General features: G+C 43.2%; 1 protein-coding gene across 8 annotated transcripts in view; it reads left to right on the plus strand.

The window, feature by feature from the left end:
* The window catches only part of DNAH11 (dynein axonemal heavy chain 11), a 278,479-nt gene that overhangs the window by 149,593 nt on the left and 110,022 nt on the right, over positions 1-18,864 (plus strand). For 6 of the 8 annotated variants that reach the window (XM_039523273.1, XM_039523274.1, XM_039523276.1 and 3 more), the window contains 5 exons: positions 447-608; positions 2,381-2,574; positions 10,075-10,237; positions 12,791-12,914; positions 14,562-14,704. In XM_039523273.1, coding sequence (XP_039379207.1) covers positions 447-608; positions 2,381-2,574; positions 10,075-10,237; positions 12,791-12,914; positions 14,562-14,704 — 786 coding nt within the window. Of the gene's footprint in view, positions 1-446; positions 609-2,380; positions 2,575-10,074; positions 10,238-12,790; positions 12,915-14,192; positions 14,345-14,561; positions 14,705-18,864 lie in introns of those variants that run through there. The other 2 variants (XM_039523275.1, XM_039523281.1) reach the window with 2 other exon arrangements.

The raw sequence follows: 18,864 nt of genomic DNA on the forward strand, positions 1-18,864 counted from the left end.
CTCAATAATGCCTTGAAACAGGGCTCCTAGTGCTGGTTGTCCTTTCCATCCTGACATGCACCAAGTCCTCACACCTCACTGATCCACACTTGACTTCCATCTCTTCAGTGCAGATTAGTGAGGGTCTACTGAATGTTTGTTTGATGATGGTTTCAGTTTTTTCACAGAGTTGATAAACTGCAATACATGCTAATCTGCAAAGGGACTTGAATGCAGATTCAAGAATTTACAGTCCAAAAAACAAATTCTATTCCCCTATCAATTAGTACAATCAATTTATGAAAAAAAGAAAATGTAGTGAGCATGGAAAGGCATTTTAGGGAAATTAGTTGACTCATATTTTAGGAACTAAAGGAGCAGAAGCTGACTGGCATTCTAGAGTTTGGCCACTCTTTCTGTTTAGTGACAGAATTTTTAAAAATGTGGCTGTATTGTATTGTTTTTAGGGAATTTTATTTGCTACACCTGAGTGTTTAAGGGAACCAAATGATCTTGTATGTCTTTGGCTTCATGAGTCTTCACGTGTTTATGGAGATAAACTGGTGGAACCAAAAGACTCTCATTTTTTTCATAAAAAGCTGATCGACACTGCACACAAGTATTTTGAGGTAAGGCTATATACTGGAAATATTTTCTTCTGCAATGTTGATTAAATTAAAGTTGTTCAGGGATATGTCAAATTTACTGCAACTATAAATCACCACAAAAGCCCTATAGGGTAGCCCAAGAAATTGCAGCCAGTGAATGTGCTGATTCAACATACTCCCTTTAACGTCATCTGCTAGCAGGGTTTCTATCAAAGAAAAGTAAGCACCTGATTGATGTGGTAGTGGGTACTAGCTTTCCAATGACCATAATAAGTAAGGCTTTTTCAATGTGATATCATTAATTCTGGTCTCTGCAAAGATGGTAATTTTCTTCTTGACTATAGTTCTCCACTCGTGTTTGATTAGCTATGAGGATTTTCAAGTATCTGCTGCACTGTTAGCACCTTTAAGCAAACACTTGAGGCCGTCCTTAAAATGGAGGCAATGACCTTCTCACTGACATGAATCTTCATGTAGTTGAGTGTATTTGAGGTAACAAGATGGTGTTTATTTGATCCGTTTTTTTATCATAACTGTGATACAAATATATTTATTTAATACCTTTCTAGCTTTTTCCTTGGGAGACTAATTTTTTATTGTGTATTAGAGTTTTTCTCCAGTAGTTTGACTGATTAACAAAACATATGCAACAATTTAGTGCAAAACAAAATTATCTTTATTTCTTAGTTTTTAATTTCAGCATTTATTTGGGCATCAGATCACTTAGTTATAACAATGTATAGTTTTGTCATCTGGGCATTTGCAAGTACCATAAATATAAGCCAATCTTACAGAAAATAAACAATAATTAGATACACAGTAAACAAGGTTTGCAAATAAATACAGGTTATGGTTTCAGATTAGATTTTCTTGGCTAAATTCTTGTCTGATTTACAATGCAATTACAAGGAATATGCCTTTTCCTCTTACTTTATTTTGGTTGTTTTTTTTAACAACCCTTTCATTAAACTTTACTACAACCGTCTCTCCACTTGCCTAACATGGCATGTACAACAAACAATGTACATCTAGTGCTGTCCATTATATCAGGCATGGCATAACATTCCATTGGGAATGCAGCAGAAAGTCAGCAAGATACAATAGCTGGATATTAAAGCCAGTAGTTTCTTCCTGAATAAATGGGTGTATTGGTGCCAATACCAAAGTGTGAATTAATTATATAGTGCTGTGATTCTTCAAAAACATTTATTACTCTGAAATATATCCATTCTTTACCAGACAAGGCAGTGGGACTATCTGAAATAGAGCTTGTCAAAAATGCATGTGTATTTATTGGGGGGAAAGAGTTTTCTTGGGTTTTTTTTTTTTGCCAAAAAAAACCCAACCCCTGTCCCAGATTTCAAACAAACATACCTGTTTTTGACACTTTGGGTCCTTCCCCTCCTCCTCCCCCCCACACTTTTACCCTTTTTCCCCTACTGAAAAAGGAGTGAGAAGAGGAAAAACGGGTAGAGTTTTTTCAGGGATGGGGGGGATGACTAAAAAATTGGAAATCTTTTGTGGGCTTGGGAGGTTTCATTTATTTTATTGTTGAAAATTGGAAAATTTAGAAAAACGAAAATTTTCTGGAAAAAAAAATTAAGGAAGGTCATTTATTGTCAGAAAAAAAAATTCAAATTAAAAATTTTGATCAGCTCTAAACTGAACCTTCCCAGCAAACTGTTTGACAGTATTGTGGGCTTTTGCTACACAGTTGGACTAGCCATTAAATGTATGACATTTCCTATGTTTTTGGACAGTCTTTTATTTTTTTTTCTCTCCCCACTTGCTAGGGTGTGGAAGATCATCTTCTGCTACAGGACCCACTCATTTATTGCCATTTTGCAAATGGGGTAGCCAACCCTCATTACATGCCTGTTAAGGAATGGGAAGTACTGAGGAAGATACTTACAGAGACTCTAGAAAGCTACAATGAGCTTAATGCTTCTATGAACTTAGTTTTATTTGAGGATGCCATGCAGCATGTGTAAGTAGACTTTTTAAAAAAGCCCATTTAAAGACTTATTTATGCAGAGCCCATACAGTCAGGTTTCGAGGAGATACTGCTATCAAAGACTTGTTGGGTAAGACATTGCCTCTTTTGCTAAGTAGAAGCACTTACGCTATAGGTTAGTAGCATTTTTAATAAAATGATTATATTGAGAAGACCATCCAGCAGTGTTCAGGGTGAGAGAACATCACTGATGCCATTATGGAAATGCAGCTCAAGACTCTGTATTTAAGCTTGACTTCCAGTTTACCTGTAAAGCAGGGATTCAACATCTTTGTTTTTGTATGAACAGCATTTACCCTTTGAGTACAGAATGATTTTCCTGAGAAATTGCAAGTAAACCCATTCATTTATTCATTAAAATCATTTTAAAAATGGGTCCTTTGAGAAATTTAGTATGTGTCGGCCTTTTTGTTTAAGGAAAAGAGGGTGGAAATATGAAAAAATCAATAGTCTTTAAAAATCAGGCTAATCTAATCTGGGACAACAAACATTAAAATCATATTCGTATTGTATGATGTCACTACAGGGCAGAGCTTAGGGTTTTTGGGAGCCTTAACTGCACATTTCCATACCTCAATGTAAGCATAATCTCAACTCTGCGTTTCCTTGGTTTATAATACTTACAACAACCTGTAATACATTTTACCCTTAGGTTACTAATAGGTACTCTCAACCTTATCTCTATCTTATTATTGTTTTTTGTATGGGACTGTAGATTGGAATCCATCATGGCAAAAAAATTGCAGTGCAATTTCTGAGATCCAGGTTAAGCTGCAGTAGTTATGTTTACTGGCAATGGCAGGGCCGCCCAGAGGAGTTCAGGGGGCAGGGGCGGCTCTAGGCACCAGCAAAACAAGCTGGTGCCTAGGGCGGCAAAATCTAGGGGGCGTCCCCTGCGGCCGGGGGGGGGCGGCAGGCTGTGCCGGTGGACCTGCCGCAGTCCTACCTGCGGGAGGTCTACCGGAGCCCCGGGAGGACTGGACCTTCCACAGGCATGACTGCGGAGGGGGCGCTCGTCCCGCGGCTCGGCTGGACCTCCCGCAGGCATGACTGCGGCAGCTCAAGCGGAGCCGCCGGACCCGCGACCCGTCCGCAGCCGCGGGAGGTCCAGCCGAGCCACGCGGGACCAGCGGTCCCTCTGCAGTCATGCCCGCGGGAGGTCCGCTGCTCCCACGGCTCCGGGGCGCCTCCCGCGCATGACTGCTTGGGGCGGCCAAAAACGTAGAGCTGCCCCTGTCAGGGGGTCTGGGGCAAAGCAATTTCAGGGGCCCCTTCCATAAAAAAAGTTGCAATACTCTAGAATACTATATTCTCGTGGGGGCCCCTGCGGGGCCTGGAGCAAATTGCCCCTCTTGCGCCCGCCCCCTCCTCCCCCAGACGGCCCTGAGAAAAATAAACATTTAAAAACCTTCCACATCTCGGCACAAACCCAGTTTTGAGAGAACTTCTTTTCAAATCACCTTTACAAGGTATCACTGGTTCTCAGCATCAGCTAGTGCTAAAAGGCACTAAAGCTCATTAAAAGGGTTGGACAAATATTTTCCGTCAACTTTTTTTGATCAAAAACTAGGGGGTTTTAAAAAACTGAAAAAATCATGGACAATGTCTGCTTTCCTTCAAAATTTGTTGAGCTTTTTTTAATTGAAAAGCTGAAATTAGTCTGCCAAAACCTGAACATGGTTTGGGGTTTCAGAAGTGTGTGGCCAAATATTTGCTGCTTGCTGTGTTTGCTTGTTTAAAGAAACAATAAAAAAATTCTGCTTAAAAAAAATCCAAAATTTTGAACCACCTCAGCTTGTGACCAAACGCCTGAGCCCATCCAGTCAGAGATTTTTCCAGGTTTCTGATACTCTGCTGGCTTCCTTGACTCATATCTGTCTCCATAACTTTGGGTTCATTTAGGTTAGAACATAAGAACATAAGAATGGCCATACTAGGTCAGACCAAAGGTCCATCCAGCCCAGTATCCTGTCTACCGACAGTGGCCAATGCCAGGTGCCCCAGAGGTAGTGAACCTAACAGGTAATGATCAAATGATCTCTCTCCTGCCATCCATCTCCACCCTCTGACAAACAGAGGCTAGGGACACCATTCCTTACCTATCCTGACTAATAGCCACTAATGGACTTAACCTCCATGAATTTCTCTGTTTCCTAGAGACTGGCTCCATGGGGTCCCTCACAAACTGGAGATGGCGACTGTGGGTTTATCTTTAGTATAGCTTATGTACGTACTCCACAAACTGAGCATTTCAACTTCTTCCAGCATCTGGGATGAGCCTATATTTTGAAAGCTGAAATGCTCAAAAAAACACATGCATGTGAATGGACACAGGGTGCTAAAATTAAATTAACTCAGGGGGTCTCAAACTGGGGGTTGAGATCCCTCAGAGGGTCACAAGGTTATTACTGGGGGTCGCGAGTTGTCAGCCTCCACCTCAAACCCTGCTTTGCCTCCAGCATTTATAATAGTGTTAAATATATAAAAAAGTGTTTTTAATTTATAAGGGTGAGGTCACACTCAGAGGTTTGCTGTGTGAAAGGGGCACCAATACAAAAGTTTGAGAACCACTGAATTAACCCTCTGGAGCCTCTGGGAATGCAGGGGAGGGAGGTCTCCCTTGGTAGGGTTGGGAAGGAGGTAGATAGTGTAGGATATTGCTCTTCTCATGGGATCCCTCCCCCATGGCTCTCTTGGCTCTATCACTGTTAATCTAAAGTGGCTAATTTTAAATGAAGCTACCCTCCCCTGACATGAATCTCCCTATGGCACTGAAATCAAATGTAGGCTATAATTTGGCATTTGAGAAGTGAAAGGGATGGTAGCCTTAAGGGAAAAGATAACAGGTTGGCTCTTTGTGTTAAATAGCTGTCTGCAAGCCTCAAACTGCTGACTGAGCTTTAGGGTAGGGAACAGCCTCCCCAAACAGCCTGGACCTGCCCCCTATCTGACCCCCCCGCTCCTTGTCCCCTGATGCACCCCCCCGAGATGCCTCCCCCAACCACCACCCGGGACTCCACCCCCCACAAATCCCCCCTGCTCCCTGTCCCCTGACTGCCCCGACCCCTATCCACCCCCCGCCAAGTCCTGACAGACCCCCAGAATGCCCACGATCCAACCCCCTGTTCCCCACCTCCTGACCGCCCCCCCAGAAACTCTGCCCTCTCCCTGTCCTCTGACTGCCCCTTATCCAACCCCCCCAGTCCCAGCCCCTTTACCATGCTGCTTACCCCCGCCTCCCCCCTCTCCTGGACCCTCACCGTGTTGCATCCAGGAGCAGCCCTGGACAGCGCTGCAGTGGCCTGGCTCCGGCAGGACCTGAGCTCACAGCCCCGCCGCCTTACCACACGGCTCTGAGCAGGAGGAGCTCAAGCCCCACCTGAGTCATGCCGCTTTAGCTCTGTCCAGGGCCGCTCCTGGACATGGCGCGTTGAGTGCCGGGGGACGGGGGAGCCTCCAACATTCTCATGGGGGCCTCTGCGGGGCCCAGGGCCTGGGGAAAATTGCCCCACTTGCCCCCCCCCCTCTGGGCAGTGCTGGGCAATGGAGGCAACTGAGCAATTTTTCTGTTTTCAGGAGCTAATGGAACGATTCCACTCAGTCAGTGGAGCACAGACTCAAAATAGCTTCTACTTTTCACCATTTAGAACTTCTGTCTAATATACCCAGTCTCTCAATTAATGTGCATCATTGTGATTCCCAGTGAGTTATAGTGATCCCTGCTGACAAAGCTTAGTTTTGCTAATGCAGTTCCTATTGTTTGTGGAGTCAAAACTTCTAAAATGGAATTTTTTCTCATTGTTAAGTTGTACTAGTATTTCTGCCTCTTTGTTGTGTTTTATCTAGTACATGCTCAGTGGGGCAGGTACTGTGAGCAGTCCATTAAGGAAATCTCTGCCCAAGCAGAGTAAAAAGTAGTTTAAATTAGAAAAATAATCCTATGGATTTTTTTCTTGAGGGTTGTAGACTCAGTTCTCCTGATTGGGAGATAAGTGATTATCAGAATGCCGAAGCCTTCTCTTGAAATGTTGGTAGCCCATTAACTTCTCACTGATAAAAATCTAGAGACAGCAAGTAGTGTCTTGTGTGTCAGGCAAAGTAGCAGAGCTTCATAGAGAACCTCAGGAGCAGCAGCCCCTGAAAGGTACTTTTGAAGCTAAATCCTCTAAAACCTTTGTCCCTGTTGCTATTACTCTTGTGAATCAAATCCAATCAATGTAGAGACTTGACAAGGATAGCTTTGCCCATGAGCTCAACATATCAGTCTTGGTTTAACAGGTTTGTTGTTTTCCTTTCAGGAGGTATCTGTATTAAACACAGATCTCCTTCTACTGCTTAATTCAAAAAATTCCACTCAAGAATAGTTGTCAGGAATGATTTCTGGAATGGGATATGAACTGGTGTGATGACAATGTCTAAATTATCACACCATGTCTAGGGTACTCAGTGGGGCAAAAGGTCAAGGTGTCTTCAGACTCCTCTGTTATGGTGATATTGAACAGTAATAACCCTAGAATCAGATGACTGAAAATCTTGAAATTTCAAAAGACAATTTTCAGGATTTTTTTTAAATGAACTTTTTTTCTTTTCTTTACTAACTCAACCTAGACTACTATTTATAACATAATGTCTGTTTTCTCTTTAACTCTTAGAAGCACTGATCTGTGGATAAAAAAAACCAATACTTCCAACAGATCCTTGTGAAACTAAATCATGGTTATTCTGATCCAAATTCTCATCTGGTGTAAACTGGCACAGCTCCGTTGACTTCAGCTATGAATTTGGTCTGTGGTTTAATATCACCTTGGTTTAGGATGATTGCTAACAAGCCAAGTTCTTTCTTTAAACTCTAAGCTAAAAATGCCAGGTGTAAATTGAAGGCTGAGCTTCAAACATGTCTTCATGAAGTGATTCTTTAGCAAAATTTAGTTAAGCTCTTTGTCTTGATGGTCCAGATCTCCTACTACTAAGGGTATGTCTACACTACAAAATTAGGTCAATTTAATAGTTGATTTTTTAGAAATCGATTTGATACAGTCGATTGTGTGTGTCCCTACTAAGTGCATTAAGTCAGCGGTGTGTGTCCACAGTACCGAGGCTAGCATAGACTTTCAGAGCATTGCACTGTGGGTAGCTATCCCACAGTTCCTGCAGTCTCCGCCGCGCATTGGAATTCTGGGTTGAGCTCCCAAAGCCTGATGGGGCAAAAACATTGTTGCGGGTGGTTCTGGGTACATGTCATCAGGCCCGCCTCCCTCCCTCTTTCCATGAAAGCAATGGCAAAAAATAGTTTCTTGCCTTTTTTCCTGGGTTACTTCTGCAGCCAACATACCATGGCAAGGATGGAGCCCGCTCAGCTCACTGTCACCATACATCTCCTGGATGCTGCTGGCAGCTGTGGTACTGCAGTGCTACACAGCAGCATCCCCTTGCCTTGCCTATGGCACATGGTACAATATGACTGCTAGCCATCATCATCGTCCCATGGGTGCTCCTGGCCGACCTTGGTTAGGTTGGTCGGGGGTGGCTGGGCAGACATGGGTGCTCCTGGCCGGCCTCGGTGAGGTCGGTCGGGGGCGCATGGACAAAAATGGGAATGACTCCAGGTCATTCTCTTCTTTAAGTTTCGTCTAACGGAGATTCAGCCCTGCCTGGAATATCATGCCAGTGGAGGCTTCTGCCTCAGGCTGCTCTCCGAGTCAGCAGCACCGCACAGTCGCACCTACCCCTTGCTCCCATGGCTCATGAAGCCTGGACAGTAGTAAGGAGCAGTTCAACTATAGGCTGAGCAAGTGCAGAATGGTGGCAGAATGTGCCTTTGGACATTTAAAAGCTCACTGGCTCAGTTTACTGTCTCGGTAGACCTCAGTGAAACCAATATCCCATCATTATTACTGCTTGCTGTGTGCTCTACAATACCTGTGAGAGGGAGACATTTATGGTGAGGTGGGAGGTTGAGGCAAATCACCTGGCCACTGATTACATGCAGCCAGACACCCGGGCGGTTAGAAGAGCACAGCAGGGTGCACTGTGCATCAGAGAAGCTTTGAAAACCAGTTTCACAACTGGCCAGGCTATGGTGTGAAAGTTTTGTTTTCTCCTTGATGAAAACCCACCCCATTGGTTCACTCTACTTCCCTGTAAGCCAACCGCCCTCCCCTCCCCACTTTGATCGCTGCTTGCAGAGGCAATAAAGTCATTGTTGTTTCAAATTCATGCATTCTTTATTAATTCATCACACAAATGAGGGGATAACTGCCACAGTAGCCTGGGAGGGGTGGGGGAGGAAGGAAGCACAGGAGTGGGATAGTTGTAGGGGCACCCCCTAAAATGGCATGCAGCTCATCATATAAGTGGCATGTCTGGGACTCTGACTCAGAGCGGACGTTTGCCTCTCTGGTTCTTTGGTAGGCTTCATACGGCACTGCTGCGAGTCCCTGTTCTAACCTCTGTCCTCCATGCCCTTGGAGATTTTTTTTGCCAAATATTCCAGCATTTGGTCTTTTGGAACGGCGTTCGGATAGCATGGATTCATCTCCCTATACAGCGATCAGATGCAGTACCTCCCATTCGGTCCATGCTGGAGCTCTTTTGCGATTCTGGGACTCCATGGTCACCTGTGCTGATCAGCTCGCTATGCTGGCCAAACAGGAAATGAAATTCAAAAGTTTGCGGGGCTTTTCCTGTCTACCTGGCCAGTGCATCTGAGTTGAGAATCGAGTATCAGAGGGGTAGCCGTGTTAGTCTGGATCTGTAAAAGCAGCAGAGTCCTGTGGCACCTTATAGACTAGTCTATAAGGTGCCACAGGACTCTTTGCTGAGTTGAGAATGCTGACCAGAGCAGTCACAATGGAGCACTCTGGGATAGCTCCTGGAGGCCAATGCCGCCAAATTTTTGTCCACACTACCCCAAATTCAACCCAGCAGGGTCAATTTCAGCACTAATCCCCTTGTTAGGGAGGAGTACAGAAATCATTTTTAAGAGCTCTTTAAGTCCACAAAAATGGCTTCGTCGTGTGGATGGGTGCAGGGTTAAATCAATCTAACACTGCTAAATTTGACCTAAACTCGTAGTGTAAACCAGGGCTAAATGCCTGATGTGCTCTTAAACGCCTGATCTATGCCCACTGAAGTTAAATGAAAGTTTTTTTACTTACTTCAGTAGGCATTGATTAGGCATTTAAAATGTTGCTTAGCAGGAGGTCACCCTAAACGTTGTAGCTCCATTCCTCTACCTGAGTTCACTGGATGTACATCTATGCTATTTGGGCAAGGAAGATTGATATCATCTACTTATCAAGATTCCCAAATATTGGAGAAAGTTGGCAATAGAAAGATGAAATGATGATAGCCTGTATATGGAGCAGCCTAATACAAAAATAGTTACAGCCTTAAATTAAATATCCAGGGAAATTAGAAACTGAATTAATATGGTCCTTGTATTCTATATTGTATTCATTTTTCCATTATCAGGTGCCGCATTAGTCGCATCTTGGAAGCCCCTCGGGGTTATGCACTTCTTATTGGAGTAGGTGGTAGTGGAAAACAAAGCTTATCTAGGCTAGCCGCATACATCAGCTCCCTTGACGTGTTCCAGATCATGCTGAAGAAAGGCTATGGGATCCAGGACTTGAGGGTAAACCAATAAATAATAATTGATTCTCCCAAGAATTAGTGACTTTGAGAAGTTGCTGTTTGGAACCTGTGTAATGACAATAAGAGTGCAGGAAGGGCAGTACAACTTGAGATTAGAGCTGGGCAAAAATTAAGACCAAAAAAGGTTAAAAATACCCCAAAACCTGAAAAAGAAATTAAGTATTTTGTCTGAACCAATATTTTTCAACTTTTTCAGTTCTCTGAAAAATTTAAATAATTTTGTTCTGGGTTGACCCTAAATGATTTTTTTATTTGTTTGTTATTTTTCATTGGCTAGTGAATTGAAAAATCTGTTATTTTCACAGCTCTTCTTTCAGTAACAAAACTTGTGGTTCCTTTGGTTTTCAGCTGTGCTTTTTAAATTTTCTTTAGCTCAGAGAAATTGTAGGTGGAAGGATACTTTTGAGCCTATTTACATATTTTACCGTATTTTGGCAGTTTGCCGCTCCAGGACAATGGGGAAGGGAGCAGCACGGGCCGAGGGATGTGCTGGCCGCCCTTCCTGCAGCCCCCATTGTCCTGGAGCAGCGAACTGCGATCAGTGAGAGCCGCAATCAGCCGAACCTGTGGATGCGGCAAGTAAACAAACCAGCCCGGACCGCCAGGGGCTTTCCCTGAGCAAGCGGTGGACTGACTTTGAGAAGCTCTGCTCTATTACATGTGAGCCATTTAAATTAATGGAGCTACTCATATACTTAAAGTTAAGCATGTGCTTAAGTGATTTGTTGGATCAGGACTGGATTGCTGAGGACCTTAGGGATTGAGTCCTGTGTGCACTAATAGGGGAAGAGGTTATATGGAATTTCTTCTCCCCCACATTCCTTGTGGAGCAGCAAGTGAAGATTCCAAACCTACTGGGCAGAGTACTAGATGAGGGTCTGTGTATGACCCTGGTTGGTGCACTATGGCCCAAATAGAAAATTATCTGCCAGTTTGGACCATGGTCAAGCCACCAGAGCATATGCTTCATTGGCTATTAAGTGCCAAGGGAAGGTACAAAAGTAAGATATGCTCCAGTGCACATTCCTCCCCCAAGCCATCCTTCCCAGCACGAGCACAAAGGCTGAAAACACACCACATAATGGATTCTCCTCTACTTCCCATCCATAGAACCTTGCAAGCATACAATAGAAAAGGCAGGATTTTGCCTATGGCAATAATTTATTTTTATATGCTGCTTTTCTTCCCTATTTGAAGAATATTAATTTGAAGCCACCTGGAAGTTAAGGGTATTGCATGAAGTTTGAATGGCAGAATTTGCATCTCACTGAGCTGCTGTTGCCACCTGATGGAAAACTCTGAAGCACTCTAGTTAGGGACGATTCCAAGTATAGAGCCATTTGTTTTATGTATTCTTCAGTTTTTGTGTGAAATAATCCTTGTATCCTGAAGTCATCGTCATCTGCTCATCTCCCTGATCATTTCTACAATTAATTGTGATGTCAGATTTGGAGGACAATGGCTTCAAGTGAAGACTTGGGGCTTTTCTACACTACCCTGCAGTTCACACTACCGGGATGTGAATGGTAGTTTGCCCCAAAGGGCTGTGCTGTGATTCCTTCATCTGGACAGTGTGGGAGCAAACCAGAAGGTTCCTAGTTGACATCCTGTTTGATGACTATGTTAAAATGAACTAGGAACCTTAGTTCACGCCCTCAGCATCTACACAGGGGGAGTTAAAGCATAACATTTTGGTGTAAACTGCAATTCATTTTGGGCTTTAAGGCTGTGTGGCAGTGTAGACATAGCCTAAGATGTAGCAGCAGATGAATTTTTGCCCCAAACCATTGAGGAGAGGAAATGAGGGAGGAACCTGCTGATGTCTGTCAGAGCCAGAGGATCTCCCTACTACTGGACCACGTGGCTGGCTGAGCATATAAACTGGCATTGTATATAATCTATCACAAAAGAAATCAAATTCAGATGCAGGTGATGTCTTATCTTTTTCTAAATTATTTATTCTGCATTTGTACAATGCTTAACCCAATGTGATCCAGATCCATAACTGGGGCTCCTAGGTGCTGTTGCAATACAAACAACAACAACAACATACCATTCCTCTTTTAGTGAAATTCTTCAATGCTATTCCTAGCAAAAAAACAAAACAAAAAAACCCTTTGCATTCTGCATACAACAGATACAATAAGAAAACCAATCAAAAAGACTAAGCTGGCTTTTCTGTGTAATGCCCAGATATTATTAGCATAATTAAAATTGTTCAAGAGGGAGTTACTTGGCAGAGGTGTTGCAATATCAGTTTTTTCACTATATTAGGAAGTAATTCTTATTGATTAGCAGCCTGTTTTCATCATCACCACTTGATCTTGTCAAAGCCACCATTTTTGTCATCAGATGTCTAAAACTGGAGGTAACCTGCTTTTTTCCCTTTTGAATGCAATGTGGCAAGCTAAAAAGCTGTAAATAAATTGTAAAGGCAACAGGGCATTTCTGTCAATTACATGCATTTCATGCCTTTTTTCCCCCTGTATCAACACTTTAACAAAACATGAATGATTGCCTCTTTTCCTTACAGGTAGATCTTGCCAATTTGTATATCAAGACTGGAGCCAAGAGCATGCCCACTGTGTTTTTGCTGACAGATGCCCATGTTGCAGATGAACGCTTTCTTGTGCTGATTAATGACTTGTTGGCATCAGGTGATTAGAACACCACATTTCTTGAAAGATCTTCCCCAATGACAAATGATCTGTGGTTTCAGTGAACTTTAGAGAGAGATTATTTGTCTTTGAGATGTTTGCAGGGAGAATCCTTTAGAAGATGCCATTTAAACCCAGCTAACTTGAGTATTATACCTAGTTTCCCTAAGGAATCAGTGCCCCCTTGAGAAGGCTAATAACAAGGTCATCTAATTCATAGATTGTAGACTTCGTGCACCTGATTCTCTTCTTTGCTTATGCCATTTTACACTGGTGTAATTCCATTGATTTAACTGCATTTATTCTGATTATACCAGTGAGAGAGAGGAGAATTGGGCTCTGTTAATATTTTAGGGTATGGATTCTGAATTGGGAGATCACAAACAGGACAAGGGCAATGTGACAAGGTTAGGACTCACCACCACAGCACCTCCTGCTGGTGACTCCGGGAATTAGCTCAGTCCAGTGGAGCACCCCTTCCTGGTGGTGTCCCGTCCATCATCTCGCCCTCGGTTGGCATGTCTGGACCTGCGTTGCTTCCCGCTTGGCGGTGTCCTCTTCTGGACCACTGCCCTTTGGCAGTGCCCCTTAGTCCATCCTCACTCCCTTCCGGGAGGTGGGTGGGGGGAGTGTCAAGCAGCTGTGTCTCTACACCTCAGCCAATGTGGGCTAACTGCACCCCCAAAGTCACACCCCTCTTGGCAGGGGGTTGGTGCAGCTTTACACGGCTGCTCCCGTTGGCTGGCTGTAAGGCAAGGGGGAAGTAGGGGGGACCCAGGCCCACCCACTACTCTGGGTGCCAACCCAGGGACCCTCCAATGGCAGCCATCCTGCCCTTCTTCTCTCCCTCTGTCTGTCCATGTCCCTGGGCCACTTCCCCTTCAGCCCCTCGTACCAGCTAGGCCCTTCCCCTCAAGGCCTGCAGCCTGGCAGACACCAGGCTGGGGTTCCCTTCTGCTCCCCCGGGCCTGCCCAGCACTGCACTGTCCCTGGTGTAGTCTCCCAGCTCTGGAGACAGACCCTCCCCTCTCAAAGGCCTAGGACAGACTGACTCTCATCTCACTGAGCAGCCATTTTATAGGGCTGAGCCTGGCCCTGATTGGCTCCCTCCAATCTGGGCCCTGATTGGCTCCCAATAAGTCCTTCTCCTATTGGCTGTCCATCTGTGCAGGCCCACTGGGCTGCTGCAGCCCTAACTTCTTAGGGAGTGGGCAGCTACCCCACTACAGGCAGGTTATGACCAGCATCTCATTCCTTATAGCTAGAGGGGAGTCCTGAAACTCTTTTCACTTTTAACATGGGGTCACTGTTTGGAAAAAATTGAGAAGTACTGTTTTAGAGGACAGCATGAATGTACTTCATGGTTCATAGAAGTAAAACACAGATTTTTTTTTCACTTGAAAGAAAATTCTCTCTCTGGATAAAAATGTGTGAGTAGCACTAGCTGTTGTTGTTTATTCCCATAGCACATAGGAGCCCCAATCATGGACCCATATGCCATTGTGCTAGGCTCTGTACAGACAGGACAAAAAGATGGTCCCTGCTGCTAGACCATATAAAACATAGTTTAATTAATAGTTTGGATTCTTGTTTTTTGGGACTTTTATGATTTCTTCCCTTCCCCACCCCCCTTATGCTGTTATGTAGGAGAAGTTCCAGATCTATTCAGCAATGAAAATATGGATGGCATTATTACAGGAATTAGGAATGAAGTCCGAAGCCTGGGTCTGATTGACACCAGAGAAAATTGTTGGAGATTCTTTTTGGACAGAATGCGACTACAACTAAAAGTAAGGAAAATCACATGTGAAAGAAACTTTGTGAAGCCAGCAGCTGGTGATGGAAAATTGGATTATTTTAATATGCTATAGTGTGTGTTTAGAATCCAGGACGCTACACGTAAAGATGTACATTTCCACATGGGTAATGCCTTTGACAGTGAGCTTACATCTATATAGTGGCTTTCATGCAGAAAGATCTCAAAGTAATGTACAAATGGGTTACAAACTATGGGCCTAAATCTGTCTTGAAGTTATTGGGAGTTTTACCTGAGTAAGGATTGCTGGACTGGGGTGTAACATTATATGTGAGTGTATTTAGATACAGGCCTTATCAACACTTGGACTCTAACCACTGGTTAGCTACACCGGTGTAAATCATGTCTGCATAAGCATTTGCACTAGTGATTAAAATTTCACTTTAGAGTCCCCTTCACTCTCTATCATAATGCAGTTGTTTTTATAAGTAAAATGTTGGAGCTGTTTAACAGAGCAGTGCTACAAAGCAGTTTAGGGCAGGATGTGAAGAAGAATGCCATATCCTATTGACACCTATTGTCGGGGAAATGTTATCTAGGCAGAACGTAGTTATCCATGTTGGACACTGGAAAACGGAAGCCAACCACTCTTCTCTTGTGAAAAGTGTCATGGGGGTCTTTAAAGGCTTTAAGATCACACACACCTCAATTTTACATCTCCTCTATACAGATAAAAAGAATATCCTGTATTATAACCATAAAAAAAAAAAGCTTTGAAATGGATAAAAATCCTTGTGCTGCTGGGGTTAACCTGATCTCTAACGAATTTTCATCTCTCTTCACATCCACTTACTCTCCGCTACTTTTTTATGTCTTCTGCAGTCCTCTTCTGTTGCCATCACTTCTGTCCTCCACTGTTGATTTCTTCTTTAAGCCAGGACTGTGGTGAACATTGGATACTGGACTCTAGAGGCATAGGGAGGGTTTGGTATGAATTGCATTCTCTGCTGCTTTTGATCATCAGAGTTGAAGTGCATCAGAGCTGAATGGGGAAAGTAGCTGCCCACTTTATATCTAGCTCTAGTTAGTGTTGTTAGTCTCTCAGTCTCATGAACATCAAATTCGTAGGCAATTTTTTTTAAGAAGGGAGGAAAAAAGCTGTGAATTCTTGTATATCTCCTCAATTTTTTTCTTCTCCTTTCCCTCCCTTTCCCTTCTCTTCCCTTTGTATCCCTCTGATTGCTCCTATGATTTCATTATTTTTAAAAGGCCTTTTTAAAAACCTGCTTTCAAAATGCCTCTTACCTTGCCACCGTTTTGCAGGTCTCCCACTGTGCAAATTACCATTTCTGGATACAACAACAGGGGGTATCTATTCACTTTGCAAAGACTGCGAAGTAGAGATGTTGTTCTGTAGGAGACATAAAATTCATGAGTTAACACACTGGCAGATATCTGTATGTACTTATGGTTATAGCTGGGTGACCCTCCTCCTCCCTACCTCCTTTTCTGAGATTTTCAGTGTAAACACAGACTAATAAGATATAAAAAGGAATACATTAAGTATTTCAGTCAATTCCTGAACCTCAAGCTTAATGAAGGTAAAAATATCTCTTTACTATTCAGCATTTTACTAAAATCAACACTATAGATTAAGCCCCTGTTTCCTTTGTGATCACTGCTCATCTTGTACCCTAGTTAGGTCTGGGAGGAGTATCTGGACTTCAGATTAAATCTGGGCAATTTTTTTTGACAAAACACGAAAATGTGCATTTTCTGGGGTCTGAAACTATTAGTTGTATTTGCCTAATTTTGTTGAATTGTTTTGACTGGAAAAATATTTGAAATAGTCTAAACATTTTGTTCCCACTTTGATTCAAAATGGCATTTCAATTTTAAATACGGCCAGTTAAAAAAAGAAAAACCACTCGAAAATGGCTAAAATGAATTTAAAAAACCTGAAAAAATTGTTTTGGGATGACTCAAAATGTTCTGGTTGATTCAAAACAATTTTTTTTTCTAGTTTTCAATTAATCAAAAAAGTTTCTAAAAAATTGGTTCAGTTCAAATTGAACAGATTTTTTCCCTATATTTTTCAGTTTGGTCCCAGAACTGAAAATCCATTATTTGTTCAGCTCTGCTCCAAATTCAAGGAGTCAAAGCACACAGTGTACCTATTTGAACCACAGCATTAGAAGTGCAAAAGGCAGTCATTTGGGGCATAGACAAAGAAGGTTTTATAGAAGGATAGAAAGAAAAAAAGAAACGTATGAAAGCTGTGGAAAGGCTGACACAGCGCATTGAAAATATTTGCTTAAAAATCAAACATGTAAGGTAAAAGTGAAAAAGCAAAATGCCAGGATAAGAATGACAAAATTGTTCTATTTGGAGCTTCAAAACAGCTCTGCTATTAAAGTGTGGGGCTGACATCAGTTTTGCTTATGTTGGTATAAATCCTAACAACTTTTGCTAAGGTTACTGTTGTTTCAACCAGTTCCCCTCCTCTCCTCCATGACTGTTCATTCCTCACTTTTCCCACATCCTGTCTCCTTAGTTATCTTCATCATTTGCTGTAGAAATTAGCTCTGAAATGCTTTTGAATTCTGGGGCCCTTGCCTACTGGTCCCCAAAATAAGCACGGGTGGCAGTTTGTTGGCTACATCAGAGCAAAGGCAAGAGCACATTACTAGAATGTAAATTTTAAAATCTCAAAAAGTTCTGTGTGTGAGGACTGGAAAGCAGGTGGGATGTGTAGATAATTCACTAAATCCACAATTTATATGCTAAGAGGAAGTTAAAAGAAAGCATACAAAAATACAGTACCTTGTAGATACTCGTGAGTTATTTTGAGGTGGAAAAACCAAGTAAGCTTACGTAGAAAAGCATCTGCACCCCAAAAGTGCAATATTAATAATAATTCCACAGGTTTAATTAAATAGGTCATCAAAAGTAATTAATTATTATACCATAAAAGTAATTGTGCCTAACATTTAAAAAGGAAAAAAACTACTGATTGGGATGGAAGACTGAGAAACTGTTACATTCTGAGTTGCTCCTTGCTTAGCAGTGTGTGCAAGACTTTGGATTTTGATTGTCCTTGCATCAAAGGTACTCAGAAAGCTGGGTATGAAATCTGCATGAATGTGAGGAACAGAGGCTTGGCCTACACTACGCCATTGATATAAGGCAGCTTATATCAACCTAATATGTCAGTGTACACACTACAGACTTGCTCCTGCTAGGCTGCCCCGAGGCTCCCGGCTCCCCGCCTGGAGCAGGGCTGCATCTGCCTGGCTCCCCAGTCCCAGCCAGGCTGTTGCCTGGACTCCTGGCTCCCCAGTCCCTGCTGGAAACCCAGCTGCATTGAAGCTCCCTGCTTCCCACTGGGAACACGCAGCCACTCAACAGGGAGCCCGAGAGTCCCAGCAGCCTGACATGGAGCGGGGAGCCGAAAGCTGCCCTGGTGGCTGATATGCTGCCTGCGGAGAGCAAGCTGCTGCTCCTCTGGGCTACCAGCAGGGAGCGGAAAGCCGGGAGACTTGGTGCAGCCAAAGTCTCAGCGGGGAATGGGGAGCCTGGAGCCCTGTGGCAGCCTGGTGGGGAGACAGGAGATGGGGGGCTCTCAGCCCCCCACATTTCCCCTCTTCAGTAGGTGGAAGTTCTCCTGGTGAGGATGCACACGACCGACAGAAGAAGGGTAATGTGGACATGAACCACTGCAGTAATTACAGCAGTAGCTGTAAGTTGACCTAACATAAGTTGACTTATATTTTTAGTGTAGACATACCCTTAGTTAGGTGGGAAAGAAGTAACAGCTTCATGAAACTGCAAGATAGAAAGGGAACACTTGCAAAGGTGTAATAAATACAACTTGGTGTTACAGTTGAATCGAGTGGTTGCAGAAAAGAAGGAGGGCTGTATGGAGGAGGGGGGACCTATTTGAAGATCACAGAGGAGGAGGGGCATGAAAAAGTTCAGATAATCATCCATACTTTTGAGAGTCTCTAACAGAACCTCATATCCTATTTTTGTTCACTCAACTCTGGTTCAAAGCTTATTATTGCTGACACATTCTCAAGTGCTATCCAGGATAAATGTACAAGTGAGTTATGGGTAGAGGAATTTGAGGTAAATATGAGGGGGTGTGCCCTCTGTCTGTATATAAACTAGATCAACTAGGGAAAACAGAGTGAC

The sequence above is a fragment of the Mauremys reevesii genome, linkage group 2, assembly GCF_016161935.1.
Source record: "Mauremys reevesii isolate NIE-2019 linkage group 2, ASM1616193v1, whole genome shotgun sequence".
Taxonomy (NCBI): domain Eukaryota; kingdom Metazoa; phylum Chordata; order Testudines; family Geoemydidae; genus Mauremys; species Mauremys reevesii.